The 18,320-nt window shown below is 34.7% G+C and overlaps 3 protein-coding genes across 3 annotated transcripts; 1 reads left to right on the top strand and 2 right to left on the bottom strand.

The window, feature by feature from the left end:
* Nucleotides 1-5,690: 5,690 nt before the first annotated feature.
* On the bottom strand, nucleotides 5,691-6,627 carry LOC111404758 (early nodulin-like protein 1). Its single transcript, XM_023033520.1, has 3 exons — nucleotides 6,616-6,627; nucleotides 6,269-6,533; nucleotides 5,691-6,176 (listed from the first exon to the last, which is right to left on the bottom strand). Exons 1-3 carry the CDS (start codon nucleotides 6,625-6,627, stop codon nucleotides 5,824-5,826), a joined length of 630 nt encoding a protein of 209 aa, XP_022889288.1. The 3' UTR covers nucleotides 5,691-5,823.
* Nucleotides 6,628-8,319: 1,692 nt separating this feature from the next.
* On the top strand, nucleotides 8,320-8,889 carry LOC111404989. Its single transcript, XM_023033708.1, has one exon. The coding sequence runs from the start codon at nucleotides 8,463-8,465 to the stop codon at nucleotides 8,763-8,765; it is 303 nt and encodes a 100-aa protein (XP_022889476.1). The 5' UTR covers nucleotides 8,320-8,462; the 3' UTR covers nucleotides 8,766-8,889.
* Nucleotides 8,890-9,709: 820 nt separating this feature from the next.
* LOC111404146 (transmembrane 9 superfamily member 8-like) lies at nucleotides 9,710-13,970 on the bottom strand. Its single transcript, XM_023032902.1, has 7 exons — nucleotides 13,763-13,970; nucleotides 12,088-12,252; nucleotides 11,896-12,005; nucleotides 11,690-11,795; nucleotides 11,489-11,601; nucleotides 11,206-11,356; nucleotides 9,710-11,046 (listed from the first exon to the last, which is right to left on the bottom strand). The coding sequence occupies exons 1-7, from the start codon at nucleotides 13,886-13,888 to the stop codon at nucleotides 9,889-9,891; spliced, it is 1,929 nt and encodes a 642-aa protein (XP_022888670.1). The 5' UTR covers nucleotides 13,889-13,970; the 3' UTR covers nucleotides 9,710-9,888.
* Between the last annotated feature and the right edge of the window lie 4,350 nt (nucleotides 13,971-18,320).

Here is an 18,320-nt window from a genome sequence, read left to right as displayed (position 1 = left end):
ACTGTCCCATCAACTTTCTGCTTAGAGCATCAACAACAACATTAGCCTTACCCGGATGATAATGAATAGTGCAATCATAATCTTTCACTAGCTCCAACCATCGTCTCTGTCTAATATTTAATTCCTTCTATGTGAAGAAATATTTGAGACTCTTATGATCCGTATAAATATCGCACTTCCCTCCATATAAGTAATGGCGCCATATCTTTAATACATGAACCACTGCCGCAAGTTCTAGATCATGCGTCAGGTAGTTCTACTCATGTTGCTTCAATTGCCTTGAAGCATAGGCAATTACTTTTCCATGCTGCATCATTAGTCGGTGTCTTCCAATTAGTTACTGCTTCCACCTTTACTGGGTCAACTTCAATTCCTTGGGCAGTAACTACATGACCGAGAAATCCAACTCGTTCAAGCCAAAATTCGCACTTTTTGAATTTGGCGTATAACTTTCCTTGTGTAGTATCTCTAACGCTATTCTAAGATGTTCCTCATGTTGATCTTTACTCTTGGAGTATATCAAAATGTCATCAATGAAAACTATAACAAATTGATCCAAATACTAATGAAATATTCGATTCATCATATCCATGAACACTGCCGGAGCATTTGTCAATCCGAATGGCATAACTGTGAACTCGTAATGTCCATAAGGAGTTCTAAAAGCCGTCTTAGGTATATCATCTGCCTTAACCTTCAATTGATGATATCCAGATCGTAAATCGATCTTAGAAAATGTCTTAGCCCCTTTTAATTGATCAAACAAATCATCAATTCTAGGGAGAGGATACCTATTCTTGATGGTCAAACGGTTCAACTCCCGATAGTCGAAACACATCATCATACTTCCATCTTTTTTTCTTTACAAACAATACTGGTGCGCCCCATGGTGATACACTTGGTTGAATAAAACCAAGGTCTAACAATTCTTGTAACTAGATTTTCAACTCCTGAAGTTCCTTTGGGGTAATTCTGTATGGGGCTTTAGATAATGGCGCCACTTCGGGAACCAGATCTATTGTGAATTCCACTTGTCTATTTGGTGGAATACCCGGTAGATCTTCTGAAAACACATTTATAAATTCTTGTACCATTGGTACATCCTCAATCTTTGTCGTTGCCAGTTTTTCTCCAAAGATATTAACTAGAAACCCTTGAGATGTTTCTTTTCTCAACATTTTCTCGGCTTGTAAGGCCGAAACCAATTGGAGATGGGGTTTGGTCTTTATTCCAGGGAAAGAAAATTGTTCTTCTCCTGATTTTTGAAAAGACACTTCTCTTTCTCTACAACGAATGATCGCATAATTACATCATAACCAATTCATACCCAAAATCACATCAAAGTCCTTCATATCTATCATATACAAATTAGCTTCTAAGGTTTTCCCCTCAATATCGAATTTCACTGACTTAGCTAACTTGTCTGTGTTCAATATCCTGCTTGAGATGAGGTTAATTTCTAGTGTACTCTTTGACTTATTACAAGGAATACTAGATTTAGCAATGAAAGACGTTGATACAAAAAAGTGAGTAGCTCCTGAATCAAACAGTATATAAGCAGGTGAATGGCTACCAGTAAAATACTTGTCATTACGTTTGAGTTCCCCTCTGCATCTTTTTGAGTCAATGTAAAAACTCGTGCTTTTCCCTTCTTGTTCTGATCATTGTTATCATCATTCCTCTGAGCAAATGTAGGACAATCCCTAGCAATATATCCTGATTTGTCACACCGAAAACAGGCATTCTTCCCATACAAGCATGTACCACGATGAGGCTTACCACACTTAGGGCATGGTGCTACTGCAGCTACCATGGCCTTACTCGCGCTAGATCCGATATTAACTTTCTTATTTTGCTATTTGCCCTTTCCTTTGTCTTGACCATTCCACTTTCTTTTTCCAATTTGCCCTTTATCCTGCTGGTTGTACAATTGATGATATTGCTCTGCATTAGCCTTTTGATACCAGATAGCGTGAGCTCGTTCCAGCATCTCACGGTACGACGTGAAGTGATGTGACATAAGGATCATACTTAGGTATGGGTTTAACCCTTGCTCGAACCTTCGAGTTTTCTTAATTTTCATATCAACCAGATATGGAGCATACCTTGCGAGTTGATCGAACTTCCGCTCGTAATCCGTTAGGGACATATTACCCTGCTTGAGTTGAAGGAACTCGTTCTCTTTGAAATCCCTTAGAGATTGAGGAAAATATTTGTCCATCCCAAGTTATTGCCAATCGCTGCTCCGGAGTCCTAGTTCGGGACATCGAATCCCACCAGTGACTTGCATCACTGGTAAACATAAACTCCGCACATTAAACCCTTTGGGCATCAGTGCAGTCTATGAGCCGAAAAATTCGTTCTAGCTTACGAAGACATTCCTCAACTACTAGTGGACCAGATGCTCCATCGAAGGTAAGGGATTTATGCCTTCGAAATAACTCAACTACCGAGGCGTGAGTCGGAAGAGTAATAGGAGCTGGTGGTGTAGGTGGAGCGGGATGTTGATTCAGCCTGCCAAGATCTTGAACCGCTTGCAGGAGACCCTTTATCAAGTTGTTATGATTTGCTCGAGACATTTTCCTAGAGATAAGATATAATATCTCACATTAACTTCGTTTGCCAATACCAGAATACTTAAAAAAAAAAAGGTAGTCCTCAAATTGATCATAATTTTTCTTTATTAATAGTACTCATTGCAATCAGGACATACAATAGGTCGACAATTTTTTTTTTCAAAAACATAAAGGAAAAGATATCACAAGGAAATGGAAATCTAAATTTCTAATCCCTATGAATCTTCTGAATCTTTTTCGGTGGAGCCTCATTTTCGGAGGAGTCTTCTGTCTCAGGCCCTGACTCTAGGTCCATCTCAACCTTTGGCTTAGGTTCATGCTCAAGATCATTCTCTAAGTCCAACCCAAAGTCATCCTAATGCTCTCATTCGGGATCTTCCTCTGGGTCTGATTCAAACTGAGGTTTGGGCTCGAGCTCAGGCTCAACCTCATTATTGGGCTCAATTACCATATCCGGTTGGGGTTCTAAACTCTCACTCCATCTGTCTAGAAAGGTCTGACAATATATACCAAATTCAATCGTATTTGGGTGCTCTGGACAGTTACCCTCTAGCATCTCATCCCTAACAATGACTCCCATATTTCCCCACTGAGGTGGAAGTGAATGTATAAGGCTATTCACAGCCTCGATATGCGTGATCTTCAATCCCGCATCTACAACTGCCATACATCTCTCGTAGATATCATGTACATGTTCAACAAGTGGACGAGACGAGTCTGTCACATAATTTTCATAGGACTGGATGATAGCCCTACGGTTCAACACTGCTATACAAACTGTGGCCTTTCTAGCGGTCTGATAAATTCTAGCCATGTCTGTCACATAAGTGTCCAATTATGTGTTATTTTCATTAGTGATATCAACTTATACATTATGCTCTTAAGGTTCTAATATGATGACCAATCATCATTTCTTCACGTATATTTAAACAAAATATAATGTACATAGCATATTTCATTCAAAATATCATAAGCATTTTCATAGATTCAATCTTAAATGATTAAAAAAAATCAAAATCATGCTCGAAAAAATAATGCGGAACATAATATTTTATTCCATACCTTGGGTTCGTCGGACGAGGTCAACTGATAGACGCAAGAGGGAGTGCCTTAAATGTTTCATTTTTTTTCATCTCATAAATAAAATACACTAAGTCTACAAAATCAAATAAACTCGTGCTCTGATACCACGTTGTAACGCCCTGACCCGCATGGACGAAAACGTCACTCAACCATTGTACCTTAACCGTAAAGTTAGTTCAATATATTTTTAGTAGAAGGTATAAAAATTAACTTTTAGAATTTAATTAAAGAATTTTCTTTTTTTATTTAAACAACAAACCAATTCTAAAAGAAAAAAATTTCAAAAACGTTTTTAGAATGGGTTCCATGCATGTGACGACTATTGACGTGAAATTTTGGCAAAATTTAAAAAGAAATGTTGCTGTTCCAGTTTTTTTTCCTCAAAAAGTAATTGTCAAAATAAATTTTTTTCATAGCTATCGACCTTAAAACTTCATCAAAAACTTCATCAAATTTTAATGTAGGGTGGTAAACTCCTTATAATATGACATAATCAAAAACTAGCTTCCATCGACATCATATGGGGTATTAAAATATTTTTCAAAACTCAGCAGCGACCCGGTTGAAAGGTAAACCGGTGCAGTTAACTTAAAATGGCATACAAAATCCACCGACGTCAAAATCACATGATTTCAAATTTATTCAATATTTAATCCATGAGACTATCAAATCCAATTGGTTTCATCCAAAAATTCCAAGTAACGAGTGAGTTATGAATTTTTGAAAACAATGGTAGAAGCTGAAAAACAGAGACAGCACCCAGCACAGTTTACTTTATGTGACATATAACCTTTTACTGTTATTGGATTGACATGATTCCAATTTTATTCAGTATCTAACTTATTAGGCTATCCAATCCAATTTGTTTCGTATAAAAATACCAAGTAACGAAAGATTTATATTTTTTTTAAAGATGAGGCAGAAATTGAAATTTCTGGAGAGATATCAAAACTTTAAGTCGCTAACTTTTTTTTGTATACGGTGATTTGTAAATTTATTCCTATGACGCATATCTACTTTCAAATATAATTTATTCATAACGAGTGTCCATAAAATAGATCCACTCAATATTCATAGGAATCAAATTTAAAGAAAGTATAAACATCTCAAAATCAACTAAAGATGTAAATCACCGGCTTCTCCATGACATGTTGCATTATCCTTTACCATCATCTACGCCCCAAGGAAAATCTATTCAAATTGTAGGAAGGGAATTAACCCTTGAAACTCAATAGATATCATCGGTGCAATTCATTATCAAATTAGAAATTCCGAACTATAGATTCATACCGTCGCACGTAGATGGATTTCCGGCAAAATCCAATTACTATAGCATTATCATAACACGTAGAGCCAGAGAATGATCATTCAAACTGTTGTAGTGCTAAAGCACCATACCCGAAGGTACCATTTCATTTAAACATTTATCGAAAAATCAGTTTTGAAAACGAATGAACACTTTTGCACCTCTACCTACCTTGAATTTACTATAGAAAGCCTTCCTTCTTCTCACCCTTGTTATATTCCTTAAACTTAACAATATGAAAGATATTTTTTTGAGAGAAAATGAGATGAAATTCGGATTTGAAGATGTAGTGAAAAAATGACCTTCCACTTCTATAACCTTTCTTTTTAATGAAAAATTAAGTGGGGTTGTATTATCAATTAAATTTATTAAATTTAGTCTTTAATTAAGAATTTGAAGAGTAGAAGTCATAAAAATAATTCATATGAAAGTTTTATAAAAAAACATTACATGGTGATTCGGACCTGGGTTGCTGGGTTTTTAATTTAACGACCTGGGTTTTAGTGATTTCGTTAATGATTTTTTTAGTATATTTGATAAAGTTGGTGAAATGTGTTGTTGAAATGATTAAAAGTTATATAGGCCATAAAATGTGTAATTGAAAATGTGTGGGAAAATCGCGAATTATTGAAACTGATAGTAATTTTTTTCTATACTACAATATAATTTACCCATCTTAACAATCATCATAATTCATATGGAATACTTTCTGCAATTGGAAAATGCAACCATCATTTATGAAAAAAATGAAAAATATATATTGAAAACTCTGTAATTTGAGTTACATAAAATGAATTGATTTCCCCATCCCAAAAAATAAATTAATAAGATTAACCAAATATTTTTCTAACCAATCCTTCACATCATAAGGAATCCCAACAGAGCTCCCAGTGCCACTAAAAAGCTGCCCTTCAAGTTTACAGCACTGCTGGTGGGCGCAACTGCCGGACCCTCAACTTCTGCCGGAGAAGGTGCCGGAGAAACGCCCATGAAGTGGCGGTGCTTCTCAGACATCACCACAATAATAACCTTCTGACCCTTCTCGCAGTGCCCCTCCGCCCCACTAATGAAGTAGTATGGCCCCGACCTCTCCAGCTTCACCTTCGCGTTGCCATCGGTGTAAGTTTCAATGGGACTCGATGTGTTACATGTAACGTAATCTCTCTTTGTCACTTGCAGCACTGAATCCTTCGACGCATCAAATTTCCACACTGAAAAAAAGATTCAAATTTGCTTAAAAGTTAAATAACAGAAGATTTGCACAATCTTTACAACATTATTACTTGTATATATGTATGTATACCTAAGGAATCGCCGATTTGGAATCGGGATTTTTCGGCCCAGTGATTGAGAGAATCAGATTCAGAGGAAGGGACTTTCCACGAATCAGATTTACCACCAACCAAGTGGTCTCTGGCTTCTGAGAAGCTCAAGAAGAGGAAGAAGAGGACAAGTGATGAAGAACACACTGCCCTTGAAAAACTAGCCATTTTGAGACTGCTATTGAAAATTTTGAAGCTCAAGAAACTTGTTTTGGTAGAGAAAGGTTTCAGGGATGATTGTGGTGGCTATGTGCAATATGCAGCAGTATATATAGAGGAAAGTGAAAAACTAGCCGTTAGGGTCGCTTTCTAACGGATAAATATTTACAGGATACAGCATAGAGTTTCGACTGGGACCCAGCAATTTATTGTAAATATATTTTTTAGTTTTTAAATAGTTTTAACTGAAAATAAAATCTCCCTGGTCACAAGTGTTGAGACTTTAATGTGACTTTCACTTCATTGTGATATTGGATTCCGTTAAGACACGTTACTCATTCAAGGTACCAAAGTGAATTTTATCTAGACGTTCATTTCTTAGAATCCAAGCATGACATCCATTATTCAATTTTGTAAGCACAATAAAACTAACTAACTTCACGGTATGCTTACTAAGTGTTGACACGGTTAAGATTTCTAAAATTTTGAGTATCGTTATTGTATTATCGTCATTGTCATCGAGCCTTATAAGCCTATTATGCATTTGCTTTGGCTATAATATGAATTCAAAAGATCAAATCTATTGATTGAAATCATAATTTCACTTTAATTTATCAAGCTCTTGTATGGTGCCCCTCCCCAAGTCGTACTAATGTTTCTTTATTATTTAATAAAAGTATATCCCAAGAGTGATTTCCCCAAAGAAATGAGGTTTCTAACTTTAAAAATATTTTAGTGACAATTAAAATAGATCACATATTCAAGTCTGACCTGGATGATTCTGGTGGCTATGTGCAATATGCAGCAGTATATATAGAGCAGAGTGAAAAACTAGCCGTTAGGGTCGCTTTCTAACGGATAAATATTTACAGGATACAGCATAGAGTTTCGACTGGGACCCAGCAATTTATTGTAAATATATTTTTTAGTTTTTAAATAGTTTTAACTGAAAATAAAATCTCCCTGGTCACAAGTGTTGAGACTTTAATGTGACTTTCACTTCATTGTGATATTGGACTACATTAAGACACATTACTCATTCTACAACAAGGTACCAAGGTGAATTTTATCGAGACATTCATTTCTTAGAATCCAAACATGACATCCATTATTCAATTTTGTAAGCACAATAAAACTAACTAACTTCACGGTATGCTTACTAAGTGTTGACACGGTTAAGATTTCTAAAATTTTGAGTATCGTTATTGTATTATCGTCATTGTCATCGAGCCTTATAAGCCTATTATGCATTTGCTTTGGCTATAATATGAATTCAAAAGATCAAATCTATTGATTGAAATCATAATTTCACTTTAATTTATCAAGCTCTTGTATGGTGCCCCTCCCCAAGTCGTACTAATGTTTCTTTATTATTTAATAAAAGTATATCCCAAGAGTGATTTCCCCAAAGAAATGAGGTTTCTAACTTTAAAAATATTTTAGTGACAATTAAAATAGATCACATATTCAAGTCTGACCTTTATGAAATATAGGAAAAAAAATAAATTAGAAAACAACTTACCAAGATGTGAAAATAGAGGATAAATTATTGAACTATGTTCAAAATTTGACCCTTTGACCAAATTATTCCATATGAAATAATTAAAATAATTAAATAGACATACAAGAAAATAAAAATAAAAAAATTGATCAAATTGTTGACTTTTGGTCATAATCAAATGGATAAATTCCGTCTACAAGTCCTCCAGCTGCAATAAAGATGAAAGGTTTGGAACCCCAATTGTAAAAATAAGAAGTTTGGGTATAATTTGTAATAATTTGAAAGGTTTGAGACCCCCACTGCAATTCTCCCATTTTTTTTATTAGGGTGGCTAGCATTGCTAACACATGTCAAGCAAAAACGAAGCAAATTGACACGTTGAGTCCATACATCGCCGTAATCTTCTTTATAAAGAACGTGGCAGCCCCACGGCCGCCACCCCTCCGCCACAACACACACATACACACAGTTCACGAGTTTCCACTTCCGTTTGAGAAAGGAGAGAGAGAAAAAGGATGGCAGGAAATGAAGATTGGAGAAAAAACGCAGACACCCACAAAATGAGCCCCGAGGAAGTAAAAAGAGCAGGAGTTGAGGCCTCGAAGCGGTCGCCGGGCCACAATCCTGGTGGTGTCCTCCACCAGCGGCGGAGCCTGCCTTACAGCCCATATACCATAGTTCTTGGTGGCCTTGCTATTAGTGGGGCTATATGGTACTTCACCTTGTACACCAAGAAAAAGCCGGAAGCCACCGCCCGGGACGTTGCCAAAGTTTCAGTCGGTGCTGCTGATCCTAAAGATACACATCCTCGCAAATAAAAGATGTTTTCATTCTACTGTAGTCTACACTTCCTTTGTAACAGCTGGTGGTGGAAAAATGAAATTAGAAGAACTTCTTGTTCCTTTATATATATATATATATAATTGTTTCTTGGTTTTAATTCCTAATTATTGTTCTACTATGGTCCGGCTATCTTTATGGTGGTGGAATTCCAAACCAACTTTTTAAGTAATTAAATATTATTTAATGGATGAAAATGAGAAAATTTATAACCACAAGTCAGGGAGTAACATTTTTTTAAGAGTTCTGCTTCTGAGCCAGGCTCAGAAACAGGGTAAAAAACATACCTCAGCCCCCAGATCTCATACATTTTATTTTTTGGCCTGGACAAGAGGCATTTTCGTTTTTTTAAACCCCTTCAGTTTGAATTGGTAATTTCTCCATTACAATGACGGTCAAGAAACATCTACAATAATTATTAATTAGTCCTATTTGTGAAAATGTATTGTATAGCAAAAAATGCAGCCCACTTAAAATCGGGTCAAGTTGGTCAAATTACAACTCATTTGCTGATTCTTAGACATTAGTCGATTCAGACCTCCATTTAAATTTATCCAAGCTTCATCTTGGTCATGGATGGATCGTCCTGATCATGGGTAAATCATGCATCAAGGTTTGGGTCCAAGTTCGATTTTGATGTGTGGTGAATATTTGAACAACTGTCATGTGAATTACTATTGGAGAGTGGACATTTGAACAATTACTATTGGAGAGTAGACATTTGAACAACTCTAGTGTACTAAAATTGTAGTAATATCATATTTCAACATCAATCGGGATTTTGTCCTGTTATAGAATTCTTATGTTTAGGTATTGAAATTGGGAAATTGGTGGTGAATTTGACAGAGTTTTGTATAGTGAATTGAATAGTATGATCGAAGAAAAATATAATTCATCTTGTAATTCACAAAATGCAGTACTATAAGAAATCCAAGACAAGACTCAAATAAGGTAACTATAACGGTTATTAAGTACTCACACTCAAAAAGAACGTTCATATAATCATTCTAAAGCATACATTTCCTTGATATTGTATAACTCTCTTCTATCTACTTTTGCTTTCCCCGTACGGAGGAATTCCTCTGCAAGATCTTGCATTTATCAATCAATCTTCACAGAAGAATAAATCATCCTGGTGAACCAAAAGCAGGCGTAGAAGCCTATGGTACCAGTTAGAACAAAAAACGCGTATGAAGCGATCAACATGTACCCGAAATACAATACACCAGAGACAGGCTTAGTGATGTCGAGTTTAGTGAAGAAATAGAATGCAGCGTAGAGGAAGAGATATAGAGCCGAAGAACCTGATGTTAAGTATGATCTCCACCACCAGAGGTAATCTTCGCTGCATAATTGGAAATAGCAGAGCACGATTGATATTTCTGCGCACGTGATGATGAGGATGACCAGGACGATGAAGAGGAACCCAAAAATGTAGTAAAACTGATTCAACCATATCGAGGTGAGAATGAAAAAGAGCTCGATGAAAACAGCTCCAAATGGGAGAATACCTCCGATTAATATTGAGAATACGGGGTTCAAGTACCATGCCTGTTCAGGGATTTGCCTGGGAATTTTGTTTGTTTTCACAGGATCCTCAATTGCTGGTTTTCGGAAGCCTATGTAGCTTCCAACAAAAACTAGTGGTACTGAAATTCCGAACCATAGGAAGACTAAAGCAAACATTGTTCCGAACGGGACTGCCCCTGATGATTTCTGGCCCCAGATGAGTGCATTGAGTACAAAGAAGATGCTAAAAACTGTAGCAGGGAACAGAAAAGCAGTCCTAAGAGCGATTTTCTTCCATTCAGTTCCTTTGAACATCTTGTAAAGACGAGCCGAGGCATAACCAGCAAGAAGTCCCATCAGAACCCAAAGCAATAACATGGCTGTCATAAGTCCACCACGGTTGGAAGGAGAAAGGAATCCGAGAGCAGCGAAGATCATAGTAACAAGCACCAACCCTAGAAACTGTACACCAGTTCCAACATAGACACATAGTAATTCCGAGTTATATGGGGGCCTGAACACATCTGCATGGACTAATTTCCATCCAGTTTCTTCCTGGGCCTCTTCCTGAGTCTCGAGTTCATTATACTTAGAGATGTCCCGGAAAAGTGTCCGCAGCATTATCATTGCAACCATGCCCGAGAGGAAGAGAACGATCATCAAAGAATTTACTATTGAGAACCAATGGATTTGGTCATCTGACATTAGAAGGTAGGTATCCCACCTTGATGCCCATTTCACCTCACTCTCCTGCAGCGCAGAGCAGTGGGATTATCAAGTTCCAGGAACATTGAAATTTATAGCGAGAAAGAAAAATATACACATTAAAAAGAAAGAAACATGAAACAGTTGGTTTTTCAGGTGACGAAGATAACATTTTCCTTGCATAGAATCAGATTTGTTTGTAACCTTGAATGCAACATCATAAGTGAATATGACTTCTTGTTTATCTTCAACTTCTTGGGGAGAATTTGAGGAAGAAACCGTACGCTTTGCATGGGGATCACACGTCATTAGACGAGTATCCTCACTCCATTGTCCTTCATATTCATGCTTGACACTAAATGCACGAGATATAGAAGATAAGTACATGATGCACTACAAACGCCAAAAGAATTCTATGAAGTAAAATATCAAAAACTTGTGCCCTAAAACAAATTATTAACAACTAAGACCTCCCTAAAGAGCCTACCTGAATGGTACAACCTCAAAACCCACAATCCTTGCCGCTTCAGTCTGTTGATCTTTATGATACTTGACAGTGAAGCTCAAGTGATTGTGAAGAAAATATTTTTCATCCTTGCTCTGCATGGAAGGGAACAAAATGCAAGTCAAAGAAAAATCTTGCATATAGATTACCTAGGTAGTTTAGACCAATAATTAATTTACTTACACCGCTGTATTGTCCTTTTAGCCCAACATGAAAACCAAGCTGATAAACTGGACTCTCTTGTTCTGCCCTTGGAATGGGAACAACCAATGGGAGATTATCTAAGATCCTGCCACATGAAGCAGCAGAATTGTTAAATGTTGATGATTTGAAATAAATTCTTTGGAAATAAAAGATGTTGGATTCGTTAAATGGACATATTGACCTACATGTTGACGTGATATTCATCTTCAATTTTGTCTTTGAATTCTTTTGCAGTTTTGGCATCAAGTGTAAGTCTACAGACTACATTGCACATCTGGGGTTCTCTCATTTTAAACTGTAACACACACACAAAGAAAATGTCAATTACTAACAAACCAGTTAAATGTGTCCGTATTCATAAAGGACATAATACTGACCACATAACGAGAGTTCTCAATGCGATCTCCACGAAGTACTTCTCCAAGATTTTCTCTACTGTCAACTATGGCGTCTGGATGACAGAAAGGAAGAGAATAGTACGAGTAAGGGAGTTGAGTCTTTATAGAAGTCAGTTTGTTCACTTTCACATTCAATGGATCTCCCTGCACTCAATTCAACAAAATAACCAAGAAAAGAAAATCATATGTCATGACACTATGGCTTACAAAGTGGAACATACAAGATAAGGAACAAGTAAAATGTAGGCAACAATTTAGACAGTATAAGAACTTGCAAATTCATCCTTCTACTAATGAATGAATTCAGAAAGAAGTTATTTTGTTTCCCGGGCCATATTTTTGTATAAGAACTTCTAAATACAATCACCATTCTTTTTTCTCTCTACACCTATGTCATAACTGCATCCACCATTCAATTTAAAATTTCACAATACTATTCTATACATTCCCATTGTTCTGAAAAGAACCCCTATGTTGGCCAGTAAGAAGTCTTACCTATTTTGTAAAGGCAATTCTCATCCCAGGAATGGGAAGGTTGAAGTATCGGGGTGGCAGGGACAAGTGGGATACACATGTTGGACTGTTGGTGAGAAGGTGCACGGTGATGAGATGGGAGGGATGACGGAACTGTGGTGGCATGGCATTTTGATGAAATAAGATAACACATATTTTCCTCTCTACTTCTGAAACAATCCTTTTGAGAAGATAGTGACATGGGGATTCTCTCCATTTTAGAAGAAAAGTTGAACCTTGTGTTGGTATATGGAAAGATGTTTAATTACCTATTAACAGGTGGGAGTAAATAGCAGCTCACTTTATGGTTTCCTGTTCTGACATTAAGTACATTGATTGCAACATAATTTTAAATATTGAGCATTTCGCATTAACACAAATTTCAGAAGTTACTTGATGAACATTTGTAAGACAAACAGGTCCAACAATCGAAGTGCTATCTCGGGTAAGCCAAGAAAGCCTTAGCGTGCAAAGACATAGAGCTCATATGCATACACGTTAGAGTTCATGGACACACACATCTCTCCATTTAGTGTGAGATCTCGAGGGTAGATTTAATTGTCTCTCCGGCCAATTATTATGTAATAAATACCCATGAAATTACAGAATAGCATCCCATGTTTACACAGAATTTAAATGACACATTCACTAATTGTAACACTATGGTTATTAATTACTCAGTATCCGCTTAGTCTCTTCAAAATTTCATCCTCCATTCTCCAAACCCCATCCCATTAAAGGCTTTATACAATCTTCCAGTAATAAAGTCATTCTAATCCCCATCACATTCTCCTTTAGCAGTAACATCTCGCAACCATATGACATCACTGCTCCAATTTTTTTGATAGAACAACCGACACAATGCACAAGATGAAAACGTCTAATGTGCATTAAGCAACAATTGATTAACCTTCTCTAGAAGGATTTAAACTAATGCCAATCCCAACTTGTAATCAAATACTACCTGCCTACCCAAATAGGAATAGCCCAATCCGAATCCAATTGCGCCATACCCACTCACTTAGACACACAAGACCAACAACACAGATCTTTGCGAAAAACCCAGATCAAGAATCACATTAAAGCATGCATATATTATATGGATTTATAAAAAAAATTAAGCGGTGATCGGAAAAGGGACCTTTCTGAAGTCTTCAGGAGCAACACCTGGGAGGTAGAATCCGAAGGCATTGTGGCAGAGAAGAATGCAAATAACTGTGAATACGAAAACTGTACGCATTACACGAGATCCAATAGTTCCTCCCATGGCGGTGGGGCAACAAATCTTTCTTTCAGATCCAGAGTGAGAGGGAGAGAGAAATGGGAGTTTTGTGTATATATGAAGCTGTCGGTTGCTCTGGGTAGTTTAACTATTACGTAACATACTCGGGCTAAATATGGAAATCAATAAATGTTTATAATTTAATTTTTCTTTTTCTTTTTTTGGGCATTGTTAAGGTTTTGTTGCTCTCACACTTCGTTTTTAACTTTATTTTTCTATGCATGATCACAATCAAAATATCATTCTCCGCCTTCTATGACAGGCTATAAATGATGGGCTCAACAAGTTGTTATCTACTACTATATAAATATGAAAAAAGTAAGAGTTCTATTCATTTTATAACAATAATACTAACATGTTCCAACAAGGTAGTGGTTATTGAAAATACCAATTTTAGACCGTAGCAACTGGAAATAGGTAATGGATAGAGGCTTGATTGGGACATCTGTAATTTGGTCACCTGAGGTAACAGGAGATTCGCAGAGTTCACCACTTTGAACATTATCGGTTGAAAGCACTATTTTTTCATTAGGAGCTCCAATGTATTATCAAGTAATAAGAGACAACTTAGGACAAACTAAGGTTGCATCAAACTCTACTCAAACTTTAACCAATGTTGTCATCCCAACAAATGACATCAAGCTCCTACAACCAACTATAATCTCCTCTTATGAGCTCTCTCTTTTCTCTATACTAGTTTTCCACCCGTACAATGCACGGATTATGTCATTTTTTAGGTAATATTAATGTGTCAAAATATTTATTCATTTCTCTCAATAAATCTACAAATTTGATTAATTGTTTAAAATGATAAATAAAAATGTAATTTTCATATATGACACACTTTTGGCATTAAAAAAAATTTAATTTTATTAGGAAATTTCTAAATGACGTCAAAATTTTTATTAGATTATTTAAAAAATTAATTAACCGAGAGGAAAACGTAACAATAAGAAATTTTTTTCTAAAAATGATCGAATTTCTTTTATATATAAAATTTCTTCAGATGTTAAAATAATTAAGATGAAAAATTAGTTGGCCTCAATTTTGTATTGCTATAATTGAAATGAATTTTTTGGAGATAGGATAAATGTTCCCTTGATGCATGGATTAAAAATCCAAATTATTGGAATCCATAATTTATATATCAAATATTTTTTTAGTTTGAGTGGTTATTTTACATATAAATGACGTATTTGATGATAACTATATTCAACATAATTAAATCGTATAATTAATCGAATTTTTTTTATTGTTCAATATCCAATCGATTTAGTGAAAACTTTTTTATTTACATGTAATATTATTTTATTGAAGATTCTGCGATTGAAAATAAAAGAGAGAAAAATGAAAAAAAAAATAATGAAGCTAAACATAAGTTGAACAACAGTATAATATTTTGTCACTTAAATGGGGTTGAGATTTTTATTTAATCGCCCAATTTTGATATATTTGAATTTAATGCTCCAAAATTTATATACATCGAAAATATTCAATATCATCAAATAAATTAATCGACATCTTTTCGACTAAGTATTATATTTTTTCAACATTGTGTTAAGTTTTACTTTGATTTATCGCAACTGCTTTTAGGAAATAAACAATATACATGATTATAAGAAAACGATGTAAATTATATTGAGAAAATTGTCGCGAAAAAATAATAAACATTAATAAAATAATTGATTTTTTTTTAAAAAAAAAGACAAGTTATACGCTTTTTTAACACACACGTTTGATGTACATTTAACTATTTTCAATATTCATTTAGATTATTCGATGTGTCTTTGATATAGTTTTCGAAATGAATTTCGAGAGAATATAGAAGATTTATATAAAAAAACCTAAATAAATTATCCAGTGAAAAAAAAAAAAAAGAACAGGAGCAAATTGTCTTCTGGCATCCAGGAGCTTCACGGAGCATTTGCTCCGTGACGCACAGAGCAAAAGAATATGTTTGTTCTTTTTTAAAAAAATATGCTCCTTGTTAATTTTTTTTCATTAGGTGATTAATATCTTTTTTATGTCAATTTTTTTTTTCACCGGATGATTTATTTAATTTTTTATAAAAATCTATCATAAATCTTTTATATTCTCTTGAAACTCATTTCGAGAATTATATCAATAACACATCAGATGATCTAAATGAATATCGAAAATAGTTAAACTAACATCAAACGTGTGTGTTAAAAAATGTGTATAACTCGTCTTTAATATTAAAAAATCAATTATTTTATTAATGTTTATTATTTTTTCGTGACAATAATTTTAGACGTCATTTAGAAAATTTTCTAATAAACTTTTAAATATTTTTTAATGTTAAAAGAGACATCATTTAAAAAATTAAGAATTTCAATAACAATATAAATTTAAAAATTTATCAACAATTGTACGGTAAGCGAATGCATAAATTTTCTATATTCTCTCGAAACTCACTTCAAGAACTATATTATAGACACATCGAATTATTTAAATGAATATAAAAAATAGTTAAACGTATATCAAACGTATGTGATAAAGAATGCGTTAACTCGTCTTTTTCTTAAAAAAAAATTATTTTATTAATGTTTATATATATATATATTTTTTTTTGCAACAATTTTCTCAACATAATTTACATCATTTTCTTAAAAAAATATTATATGGCATGACGTCAATTTTTTTATTGGACGTAAAAATTCAAATCAGACAAAACAGCAGCACCACACACACGTAAGAAGACCATTAATAGTGATTTCAGGAGTGAAATGGGATATTATCGGATATTCAAAGGTAAAATTAGGTATGGGAGAGTTTTGTTTTCTTTTGGAAAGAGAATGAATCAAACCCTTTACATAGCACACAATATTTAACTTTTTGTCATGAAAGATATTTTGTCTAAATTCAAAAAGGCCATTAGACCCTTAATGTAACAGTTACTGTCATAGTTATTAAAATCGGACCGAACCGGCCGATTTGGCCCGAAAACTGGTGGACCGAACACTGATCCTGTCCGATTAGCACAATTTGGTCCATTTACAATTAAACCAGATAAGAACCACCCAAACCGGTTCGTATATGTCATAAACTGGGTGGATTTAGGTTTCGTGAAATTGATACCTAACAAAATTTATATCAAAGTTGCATGTAATGAGAATCGAACCCTTGTTGAAAGGTTGAAGCCTTGACCACCATAGCAGATGTAGAATTGCAACAAATAATGTGAGCCAAAAATATATATTTAGTTTAACTAGAATGACATAAAATAACATTTATACTATCCTTTCATTTTAAAAATATTTTTAATTAAAATTAAGAACTAATATCGACCCACCAGTTCAACCGCTAACCCTGGTTGAATCATTAACCCAATGACCCGATAGTTTTTCTGGGTTGATGATCGGGTCGAGTTCGATAACTATGGTTACTGTGCAAGGGAGTTGAGGGTAAAATGGAAACATCAAAATACGTCCTGAATGAACAGTAAATGGCCGGTTCCCTCTTTTAAGATTAAAAAAAAAATTATTAACTTTTGAGCCAACCTTTCTTGACCATGTGACTACATATTTGCTCTACCTTCTCTTGTACGTGTTACGGAGCAAGACTCTCCATCCTTTTATATAATTTTTTTCAACTTTTGGCCCACCTTTTGGGACTATCTGGCTACATGTTTGCTCTATCTTCTCTTGTACGTGTCACAAAACAAGTGTTTAAAGTACGTATACCCTCTTTCAGTCACTTGAGACCCACCGCTGAGAGAGGTCGGTCAAAAATTTCGGTTGAAAACTCTCCCACACAGAGACCAAAAATGGAAAAGATGACGAAAATATCCATATTTCCATTTTTTTTTTCACAATTGGCCTTTTTATTGAACAGTCCATTTAAGGGTACGATGGGAAAGGAAAATACATCTCGAATGAATAGTACTCGGAGGATTCGCTCTTTTAAGGTAGTAGTGTTATGTATATGTATGGATGCGTTTATATATTGATTATTGTTTTCTTTTTTATGATAAATATTTTATCTCAAGTCAGTTTGAATACTGAATTTAAGTTTCTATACTTGACAAGGTTAATTTTTATATTGAACCCTGATCTTTTATATGTATAAAAATCTCAAAGTGCTCTAATAAGGCATTCGATTTGCATGAACTCAAACGCGAAGAGAGATTTTAATGATAGTGCTCTAAAATGTGAAGAGAGATTTCGATATTGATATTCTAAAATGAACCACTGACTTGCGGGGCATGTTAAAGTATAATAAATATAGAAAATATTAACCAATAAATAAGGTTTCTGGCTATTCAATTTAACAATGTTGACAATTTAAGATGAAATCTAAATCTTAATAAAATATGCATGATTTTACCCTTAAAATTTAAGATGCTCTCTTAAGACGATAACTAGTTTTTTTTTTTTTTTTTTTAGTTTTTCCTTTG

This window comes from Olea europaea, chromosome 11, assembly GCF_002742605.1.
Source record: "Olea europaea var. sylvestris chromosome 11, O_europaea_v1, whole genome shotgun sequence".
Lineage (NCBI taxonomy): Eukaryota > Viridiplantae > Streptophyta > Magnoliopsida > Lamiales > Oleaceae > Olea > Olea europaea.
The sequence above is the reverse complement of the archived record's forward strand: the minus strand, read 5'-3'. Positions and strand labels throughout refer to the sequence as shown.

Coding starts and splice junctions, on each gene's coding strand:
- LOC111404146 (XM_023032902.1), bottom strand. CDS start 13,888: ATGGGAGGAACTATTGGATCTCGTGTAATGCGTACAGTTTTCGTATTC. Junction 12,253..13,762: donor CTCCTGAAGACTTCAGAAAG/GTCCCTTTTCCG, acceptor AATTGAGTGCAG/GGAGATCCATTGAATGTGAA. Junction 11,796..11,895: donor GATGAATATCACGTCAACAT/GTAGGTCAATAT, acceptor TTCATGTGGCAG/GATCTTAGATAATCTCCCAT.
- LOC111404758 (XM_023033520.1), bottom strand. Junction 6,177..6,268: donor CCAAATCGGCGATTCCTTAG/GTATACATACAT, acceptor TCTTTTTTTCAG/TGTGGAAATTTGATGCGTCG.
- LOC111404989 (XM_023033708.1), top strand. CDS start 8,463: ATGGCAGGAAATGAAGATTGGAGAAAAAACGCAGACACCCACAAAATG.